The sequence below is a fragment of the Pollicipes pollicipes genome, unplaced genomic scaffold, assembly GCF_011947565.3.
Source record: "Pollicipes pollicipes isolate AB1234 unplaced genomic scaffold, Ppol_2.1 Scaffold_4002;HRSCAF=4701_pilon_pilon_pilon, whole genome shotgun sequence".
NCBI classification, from domain to species: domain Eukaryota; kingdom Metazoa; phylum Arthropoda; class Thecostraca; order Pollicipedomorpha; family Pollicipedidae; genus Pollicipes; species Pollicipes pollicipes.
In genome coordinates this window covers 15121898-15132390 of record NW_023596420.1, presented here as the reverse complement: position 1 = coordinate 15132390, position 10493 = coordinate 15121898, and the positions used below count along the sequence as shown (strand labels likewise).

At 47.6% G+C, this 10493-nt stretch overlaps 1 protein-coding gene across 1 annotated transcript in view; it reads left to right on the top strand.

Annotated features, from left to right (window-relative positions):
• LOC119093558 (G-protein coupled receptor moody) overlaps nt 1-9293 on the top strand; it is a 20447-nt gene extending 11154 nt beyond the window's left edge. Inside the window, exons 4-10 of the mRNA XM_037216524.1 lie at nt 1659-1818; nt 2468-2481; nt 3007-3134; nt 3549-3699; nt 4164-4351; nt 6764-6913; nt 8911-9293. Coding sequence (XP_037072419.1) covers nt 1659-1818; nt 2468-2481; nt 3007-3134; nt 3549-3699; nt 4164-4351; nt 6764-6913; nt 8911-9062 — 943 coding nt within the window. The 3' untranslated portion in view covers nt 9063-9293. The remainder of the gene's footprint in view (nt 1-1658; nt 1819-2467; nt 2482-3006; nt 3135-3548; nt 3700-4163; nt 4352-6763; nt 6914-8910) is intronic.
• Nucleotides 9294-10493: the final 1200 nt, after the last annotated feature.

Genomic DNA, 10493 nt, shown 5'->3' with positions numbered 1-10493 from the left:
GACCCCGTTCCCGCTTAGCGGCGCTGTGGCAAGGATCTGAGGGGGGGGGGGGGGAGGGTGAGGCAATTGTGTTTTTCCTCTTCCGCCGCCGAACGGGTGCCGTGTTTTCATCAATGTTGTCTGGCCGGCCGGTGGCGGAGGTCCCCTCTAAAGTGACCGTCAGAAACGGAAAATTACGTCGCTGCCATATGAGGTCCTGCAAGGATAGACCCTTACGGCGCCAAGTCAGCTTTCATCGCGTCGCCCTTATCCCGAAAATTGGTTCACGGGCTGCTGCTGCCCCACCCTGCTGGTGACAGACGACCAGGCTCACGGGCACACCCCACCCTGCTGCTGACAGGCGACCAGGCGCAGATTTCGCTGGATCTGCATTGACTTCTAAGGCTCCTTTCGTCCTAATGGCTTGTTTTGTTCGGAGGGGTGTCCCTGGCTGAGGCCTGCTTGCTTGCTGTTCCGCGCCCCGCCGATCTCAACTCCACCGATCCTGACGGGCGGTGTGGAAAATGCAAAGGACGGAAACATACGCCTGCGCGGATAACAGAAATAACCTGGCCGAACACCGCTTAATCCAAAAACGCTCCACACGCGCACTGGCTGAGTAAATCCAAAAGTCAGCCAACGCCCTCCCGAAGAAGCCGGCTGGGTATCAATCAGGTGCCCCATTAGTACGAACACCACGCCCCAAGATTACAGCACACCGTCATTTGTCCGGCATTCCTGCATGATGAAGGAAATGCCGTCACGCATTTCTAACAAGTTTGTTCGCCGACTTAGTGGCTGAGGATGTTTGATCGGTACTTGACGATGTCATTGATAGCCATACAGAGAGCAACGAAATGGACAGCAGACGGCAGCACACATTCTTCTTTGTGCATTCTTTATTTGAACGTCACAAGCGGTTCAAAGCTCCTCACACGAGGTAAATCTGAGCGTTCCCTATTGCGTAAACCCGGGGCAAGATGGAGAGTTGCCCAGTGTTTTGTCCGTAGCAGCTATTCACCTGCGTTGTCAAGCTGACCGGCCGACTGACACGTGCACGGCGGCTCTGATATGACTGGACTGGTCTCTCCCTCTATATTTTGGTGACTGATACAGTTTGTCTGACTGCCTCAGTACGTGCGCGTGCTGCTTCCCCGTACTAGCGATGCTAGCAATGTTCTTTTTTATGTATCGGTACGTGCGTGTGCCTCCCCTTGTTTGTTGATGCTGATGTCTATCCGCATGCCCCAGTAGGTGCGTGTGCCTCCCCCTTGTTTGTTGATGCTGATGTCTATCCGCATGCCCCAGTACGTGCGTGTGCCTCTCCCCTTGTTTGTTGATGCTGAGGTCGATCCGCATGCCCCAGAATGGGCGTAACTGGTCCCCCGTTTGCCTGATGGTGCCTGATACTGTTCGTCTCCATGCCTTCGCTTGGGTGTGCACAATCTCTCCCTTTACCTGCTGATGCTGACACTGTCAACTGTTTTAAGCCTATTCTGTTTTGTCTGCCAGTGCCTGACACATACCGTCTTCAGGTGCCAGTCTGTGTGTGTCCGGCTTACTCCTCTTTCCTCCTCCTCCTGCTGTCGAAGCCTGTCCGTCACTAGGCTTCCAACTAGGCGTAACTGATTTCTCACCAAGTGTTTTTTGTGCCAACGCTGTCCATCTTATTGTCTCAGTCTATGCGTGGCCGACTTCTCCTTCTGTCTGCTGGTCTTGCCCTTCGAGATATACCGTTTCTCCCACGGCGCCTGGCTTCTGGGCGACGGCTTCATCTGCGTGCTCTTCCCCTTGCTGAGATACTGGAACGTCGGCTGCTCCCTGCTCTCCATCGCCATGGTGGGTACGAGGACTTCTCCCGTCGTGATGTCGTGATGGAGGCTGACTCAGTGTCTGCATCAACTATGACCAGGTGTCGAGGCGAGGTTTCCTGATATTGGCCATATGCACTTGGGGTGAGCTGGATGACCCTTCTAATGGCTGGACGGTCCCGCCAGACACAAAGCCTGGGTCCGACTCAGTATTAACTTTGAGATCAAGTTTAATATCCCATTTTGAACAGGAAATTTAGTTATTTGTTTCATGGTGTTGAATATATATATATATATATATATATATATATATATATATATATATATATATGATACTAGTAGTGCGTTGTCCGAAGGGTTTATCGGCGTCTTTGGGTCTTGCATCACACTTTGTGTCGGCGCACGTCTCTGACATACTCATGGAGACTGCAGTATGTAACGCCAGTTTGGATGGCAGGCACGAGGTAATTACACAAATGAACGCATTTCAGCAGGGCTTTAAGCCTTGACAAGGCTAGATATTATAGAGCCGTCGGAATTATTCACATTGTCTAACAAACATCGAACAACAGAAGCATGTCACTTCTCCCCGCTCAGACGCAGCCTTCGACATCTGAAACTGACATAGCCTCAAGTATCTGACTATAACGGCTGACTGGAAGTGTCCTTTGTTTCAGATAACGGTTAACAGGTAACGATTCGGCAGTTAAGTGCTAACGCTGCAGCATGATGTTCACCGATGTCAGAGCAATCCAGCCCCGGAGGTCACGTGCGCGTCGACACCAACAGCAGTCGGTGTTCGGTCCCTCCCCAGCACGGACCGAGACCGCAACAATCGCACATGCAGTCATTTAAAGTGCCTGGCTCGACTTGGTAGCGCTTTGCACTATGCTGTGACAATTATTTTGTAGTGCTCAATATTAGCAGAGTGTGATTTAAAAGTATTTCCTGTCGGTTGTCGTGAGTAGCATTTTCTCCGCAGGTGACATACTCTTATGAAAACACGAGAATACCATATATATCTGCGCTGCTTGCTGTGGTGGCAATTTGGATGCGAGCGTATAGCGGGTTATGATGGTCCTCTGCTTTTAATGTGATATTTTTCACACGGCGACGCCTTGCAATGCGGTGATTACTTGCCTGAATGCAACACTGGCATCCGATGACATCCCTGCTAGTTTGGGTTGGACTGCAGCTACATCTATACATTCTGCAGGTTCGTGATGATCGCCTTTAACGAGGCGTACAGCCGAATCTACCAGAAACGGTGGGTGGCTGTACAAATCGCCTTCATCTGGCTCTACAGCTTCGGCATGCTGCTCCCGACGTTGGCTGGCCGCTGGGGTAAGCACATGCCCATGCCTTTATGTGGTAAACCTGATGTGATGTGGATGAAAGTGATCAGATTGTACAATAGTTGGTTTGATAACAGAAGTACGGTACCAGGAATCCATGAAAGTAGCTTCGAGTTCTCGGGCCATAAATGCATAAGATATCGCTGGTCGTTAAAGTTAACTTCCATGGTGTTGACTTAGGGGGTGACACTGTGGTTGGAGTCCAAGTCAGTATGCGTACGGCACATCCACTCGACACTGTGAGGACCCTTGAGGACGTTGCGTAGAGATGACATCTCGTAACAGGAAGAACAATCATCCCTCTGAGCTATCAACGTGGGCAGATCTGATTCCTGCGAGAGGTCTGATCAGGGTTTGATTCCTTGGAAGGTCTGATTGAAAGGCTCGCTGACGTCGCTGCCAGGTCGGTTCGGCTATCACGCGCGTCTGATGACCTGCACCATCGTGCGCGTCGACGGCCGATCGTCCAAGATCGCCCTCTTCGTCATCGGCTTCGTGATACCCTGCGTGGCCATCTGCATCTGCTATGCCGGCATCCTGGCCGTGGTCGTCTCGTGAGCGGCCAAATATAATTTTTAAGAATTTGCAGCCATACTGCTTGTTTAGCTTTAGGTTTAGATAGACGCTATTTGCAGCCACCTCTGCGCGGCTTGATCTCCGCTTCCATTGCTGTCCGTTTCGAAAGTCTGAAGAGTAGCTCTTGATGAAACGCATTGGTACCTTGGTCATGCACCTTTTTAGAACAATGCGTGTTGTTGTGCAATGCATGGTTATTCCTTCTTAACTGAATTTGACCCCATTTTACACCTGGAACCTGTAACCACATATAAACAGGCCATACCTGAAAGTGACAGTGCCGTTATAATGTTGTTCTTTACGCTTAACTGATATTAAAACACATACACTCAACCTGAGATTGATGTCGCTCGTCCAACTCGGAAACCGACGCATCCTAAGCAATGAAGGTGTTTCACTGCACACGAAACGCTGGCACACCAGACACAGCTCTTCCCCGCAGGTCCAACCGGCGCGTGCGGCGTCACAGCTCCAGGGAAACCTCGCAGCAGAAGAAATCGCGCCAGGAGCGACGCAAGAAAAGTGAAATGCGCATTACCAAGATGTCGCTGGCCGTCTTCCTCACCTTCGTCGTCTGCTACCTGCCAATCACACTCGCCAAAGTGAAGGACCCCACCGTCAGATATCCGGGCAAGCCTTATGATAATTAAGTAATAGATAACCAGTTCACTGATTAGAAAATAAAGCTAGAAAATGAGCCTTCCAGTGAATGTTCATGGACGTTCATGTCCGGGTGGCTAGAGTTATTCCTTTCCTCACTGCGTGATTGACTTCGGCTCAGTGTCCTCCAACCGTGATGTCACCAGAACCGCCACCTAGAGCTGGCTCCAGACTATGGAACCTCGAAAATGCTGATTTCCATGACATCACTTTCACTAGACTTTATGTGAGGATGGCAGTTTCATAGCTTAGGCGGCTTGCTATCTTAAGATTTGATAGGACGAGTTTTTCACTTTTAGGCTAGGGTGCGAGACCGTTTTGTCCTTTTGAGGCCGTGGGAGCGTGACGTCTTGTTTAGAGCCAGTTCTAACGTGTTATAGATAAAGTGCCCAAGACCGCAAACACGGAACGACGGTGTGTTTAATTATAGTCATGTTTAATTATAGTCACACATTTTGTGCAAAGCAAGTGGCACGTTATATAATAATGCGTTGAAGCACCTACATGTTGCTGTATGGTGCACACAATCATCACTTATGTCATTGGTGGATGTATAAATATCCAGTTGGAGGAGCATTTCGCACTACTTGTGGTATGTCTATCGGCTGCTCTCAATTTAACCAGATGTGGCAGAAAATACAGCATGCAGCCGAGCGATGAGCTGACTCAGAACAGATCGCTTTAAAAGAATGTGACGGCTCGGTACGCACAGATAGTGCGCAAAAACAGAAGGTATTAGTTTGCATTATCGCACTGATACCAAGGCGATGACTGGTATTCCTGTTAACAAGGCTGGAAAGATTGTAAGACACATTTGGTTCTTCTTTTTTGGCATCTGACGTGCAGGTAGGCTAAGAAACGTGGTTAAACTCTGACCGTTCGAGGTTTTCATGTCGTATCATGTTTCGGCAGCGCGCCTGGATTCGCTACCCTGCAGGGCATGACGCCCATTGTTTGGCTACGTGACTCCACCCACGCTTTGCTGTGTTAATTACGTAAAAAGTGACGCGCATATCATGGCACATAGACAGCAGGATAGCTGTAAGGATGGATGGCAATGGACCATCCATACGTTACGCCAAGTACGGCAAGGGAAGAGGTTTCGATGACAGGCAACCAAAACGTGACTGGGGGACAATGGACGGAGCTGGTGCGACAAGGTAACACTGCTCAAGTGCGGTGTGACAGGGTAACGCTGCGCTCAAGTGTCGTGTGATCGTATAACGCTACGCTCAAGTGTGGTGTGACAGGGTAACGCTGCGCTCAAGTGTGTTGTGACAAGGTAACGCTACGCTCAAGTGTGTTGTGACAAGGTAACGCTACGCTCAAGTGTACTATGACAAGGTAACGCTACGTCCAAGTGTGGTGTGACAGGGTAACGTTACGCTCAAGCGTGGTGCGGCAGGGTAACGCTGCGCCTAAGTGTGGTGTGACAGGGCAAAGCATGTTCGGGTGTGCTATTGCAAGGTAACGCTGCGCTCGTGTGTTGTGACAGGGTAACGCTACGTTCAAGTGTGATGTAACAGGATTATGCTACGCTCAAGTGTGGTGTGACAGGGTTATGCTACGCTCAAGTGGGGTGTGACAGGGTTATGCTACGCTCAAGTGGGGTGTGACAGGGTAATGCTGCACTCAAGTGTGGATGCAAATCATACTGCAAGCCTTTTAAAGCATGTTGTAACGATGTAACCAAGGGACATGTTTCTCCCCTAGCGTGACCAGTGTAAAACCAGGGGAAAGACGCTGAATACGTTTCCAAAAATGCGTAACGTGATCTTTGGACGGTCCTGAACGAGGTTTTGCCCATTTCCTCTTCGCGCTGTTTGACACCGCGCTTTCTTATGTCAATACGCATGCCTCTGAAATACTATTCTACGGGACGCCAATACTGTCAGCCTTCAGCAAACAAGAAAAAAGCCCTCACCATAAATATCCGCTGCAGCTCTAACCGGTCTAGCTGTCTGTTGTCGCATCTCCATCACGCATTATTCATTGTATGTTTATGCGTTACCCGCATGCATCTACTGGTCGGGAGCTTATATTACCTACTATAGTAAGGTCACTTCCTTTGCAAATTGTTGCATGCGATAGCCCATATGGGCAGCTATTCGCCTCAGCTCCTCGAAGCATTTTTCATGATTTCGCACCTGGCGGTTCATATGTTTGTCACCCGTCACGTTGCTGTGACATCATTGATGCACAAAGTCGAAGAATTACGGACGGCGTAGTCGCATGGAACAACGCCCAACTGTTCGTTCAAGATGTGCCACTCGCCTCAGGCACGAAGGCACGCATCTAATACACAGCGCTAGTTACAAACCGACTCTAAACCAATGGAGCTGGCGTCCAACCTTACGCGTGACGCTCTTGTGCGTATTGCAGGTGTACATATTCTAGGCTACATTCTCGTGTACCTGTCGGCCTGCATCAACCCCATCATCTACGTCACTATGAGCAAGCAGTATCGACAGGCGTACAAGACCGTACTGTTCTGCCGCCGGCCTCGACTCTTCTCGGAAAGCTCCTCTCAGTGTGAGTCAGCGTACGCTTTTGAGTCAGGTGCAAAGCTCAAACACCTCTGGATGTGATACCCATACACTAGAGCTGTGCACCCAGTTGCATGCAGCAATATCACAACGCACCTGTCACACATTCGTTTGCGTAGGCCAAGCGCAGTTAAGAAACACGCTTACAAGTACGTCTATGTTGATAACATCGCAGTTCTTTGGTTATAAGCAAAATCACGCCTGTACAGATAGCTGTAATGTCAGATATTTCCCTACCAAAATTTTCCAAGCTTTTTTAAAAGTTGCGGTGACGTATCTGGCGCAGACGCGAAAAACAAACTTATATATCCTGGGAGGGTTCCTACACGCATGTATGCAGTAGTTATAGAACCTACGTACGTACGCGTGGTGCAATATTAAAGATGCTTGAATGAAATAATCAGCAAAGCCAGCCTTTCTCCACAAGGTATCGACGTAAGCAATACCGACGCAGCCAACATCCCACGTCCTCGACCGATTCATACCGTTGCCAGGCCTCACATCATCATATGCTTGGAGTGAAAAACCTTGCACTGAAGTAAGAGATTACTATAAAGCGGCTATTTTGTTTTTAAAAAAACCTATTGAATGTCAATGAAACTGCATGAAGCAAATCCTTTCCTTCTCAAGGTGTTTGGTATATACTAAAACTTTTTAGACATATACAAGGTTTTTAAAAAGTTTTCATCACATCCATCCTTCGCAAAAACAGGTTTTTATATATTTTTTTGTATATCTTGTATATTTTTTGTATATATCCTTTCAAGTACAATCAAACATTTAAGGGATCGTTTTCGAGTGGTCCAGAAATCTGGAGTTCAGGCAGCTTGTTTAACTGTGGTCCTTGGTTGGCCAAAAGATAAAGCGATTGAAAGAATGCCGAAGAGATGTTTCCGTCATCATGTTAGCTACAATTGTGGTTGCGTTCCTTGATCTCGTAACACCATTTAAACAGTTCATTTTTGTATGTTTTATGCATGAATACATTGAAAAGTCCCGAGATGTAAAACAGACACCCAATCACCAAATTTCCGACGATGTTGATGGACAATCTGCGGAACACTGCTGCTGGCGCATTGGATGCTGATCTTCATGTTGGTTGAATCTGTCTTTGAGCTGTTTAATGCATGATATAAAACTAAACGAAAGGCGTCGATACTTGGAAAGCCTGGTGTCATCGAATAAAGGGAGTACTGCAAATTTGTACCTTGGTATGGGGATTCCACTCGAATTTTTGTATTCCAGGGCACTAATCCAAGGAATCTGGATCAATGCAATAAGTTTGGATTGAGTTGAAAATTCGTCATTACAAATAAATGAAGATCAAAAGGGAGAGTGGCACACTAAATTCAGGGGCCATATATGTGCCAAGGTTTTATATCATTAACATGCTATAATTAACCTGACTGAAATGTGGAGGACTTATTCAGGGTGCCCCAGAAAATACGTATGCGGCAAGGGATTGAACCAAATCGGACTTGGAATTCGTCAAAATGAGCGGATAGATGGGCGGATAATGCCTAAGATCGTTGGTTCGGATTGGATTATATGGCCGGATAATGCCGAAGATCATTGGTTCGGATTGGATTAGATCTTGTAAGTGCTATGCACATGTAATCTCGAAAGGGTTCCACGAGCCCCTTTCCTCATACAGTCATAAAACAATCTTGGTCACTCAAACGCTGGGATTTTATTTCGTGCAGCACATGAAGATACATCGGCATATGAAGCAGCAACATCATACACAAGCAGCAACATCAGCATATGAAGATACCGTTTCATTAGCCGATTTATTCTTTTATCATATTCTTTGGGACGAAATTTTGAGAATTTCAAATGCAGACATTTTTTCACAAGACATACTCGAAATATTGGAACACGTGAAGTCTAAAATCATCGAAATACCACCCCGCTTCTACTATGGGGCCGCGTGGCGGTCTCGAAACACTGCTGGTAACGTGTCATTCTCGGTCTACTTTCCAGCACGTGAGGGCCAACCGAAGGGGTCGGCCGTCGCCTCGAAGACTCTGATGTCGCAAGTCTCGATGACGGAGAGCGAATGGCGCGCCTCGCCCGGACCGCGGCTGAACGAGCTGCCCGAGGTCTTCCCGGAGAGTGCCGAGAGCCGGATGTAGCGCACGCGTGTGTCTCGCGCTTCTCAGAGTGTCGCTCCAGGAAGCGGGCTAAGCCCGACCGCCAGAGTGTCGCGACATCTGTGCTACGGCAAAAACTCGTACCGATACGAGCGCTGCAACATCAGCTGTACGCGGCGCTATTTTTACTGCAGTCTTATACAGACTTTACTTATAAGCGATATTAATTTTACTGCAAAGACTGATGCACGACGTGAGCGCTAGACAATAAAATGCATACTTAAAAACTTATGCGTGTTATTATACCTATTGCAAAGCTTACAGCTTTTACTTTCACGCGACATTACTTCTACTGCAAAGACGAATACGCAACATGGGTGCTACACAACAAAACTTATGTTCGTCATTTGTTCTGCGGCAGACTTTCCACCTTTCATTTTTTACCTGCTCTGAATTATTTGTGCCATCAGTGCTACACAACAAAGTTTATGCATGCCATCCTGTCCACTGTAAAAACCTATGTAGTCTTCACCGATTATCGATATTACTTCTTCTGCCAATGTTCATATGCGACATTTGTGCAATGAGATACAGGCCGGAGTCCACAAATTACAATCGCCGGTACTCCATCCCATAGGTTAGGCCCCTCCAAAATCCTGCAGGGGGAACGAGCAGATGGGAGCATTTGGCTGAGTAAAATCAGACCGCGGGTACCCACTCCATGGAGCGATGCATTATTGCTGCTGTCAATATTGCGATCAACAGACACATGGGGGTCGTTGTACACATCTTTCTGCAGAAAAAAACTATGTTGCACTGTCGCAGTGTTGCGAAGCAAGGTCAGAGGTTTAGCAGAAAAAAGCGGTCAAGCCTGCTCCCAAATACAAATTAAATGAAACAAGGCGTTCGCCACGAACGTGGCACACCTTCCTGTCTGACAGTCAGGTTAACTGGGATTTCCGATTAAGTACGAAACTACACCCTAGGCTTGGTGTTAACTGAAACACGACATTGCTTCAACCACAATAACTCATATAAGGCTCTAGTCCTACGCAACAAAACAGACACTTCAGTGAGTTATGCCTGTCACTGAGATTTTGCCACCCAAACTACAGCCTTTGCTCATTCGCCGAACACGACCAGTCCACAACATTGCGTAACATAAGGAGTAGATGATTTTCGTATCAGCACCACGAACTTAAATTGCAGTACTGCTCAGCTGGGCCTTCCTCCCAATCTGTGAATTGTTCCTACAACCCTGCTAGGTATCCATGCATTTTGCACCTCACGGGAAGCATTATCAGTAGAAGTATTGCGTATGAATTTTCGCAAAACGGGGACTGTATGAATTTTCTCAGTAAAAGTATCGACAATTACACATTGTTGAGAGATAAGTTCTGTCGTGTAGCAGTAGTGACACGTAAGGGCTTTTGCAGTGAAAGTTATACTGTATATAATTAATGGTTGTATAAG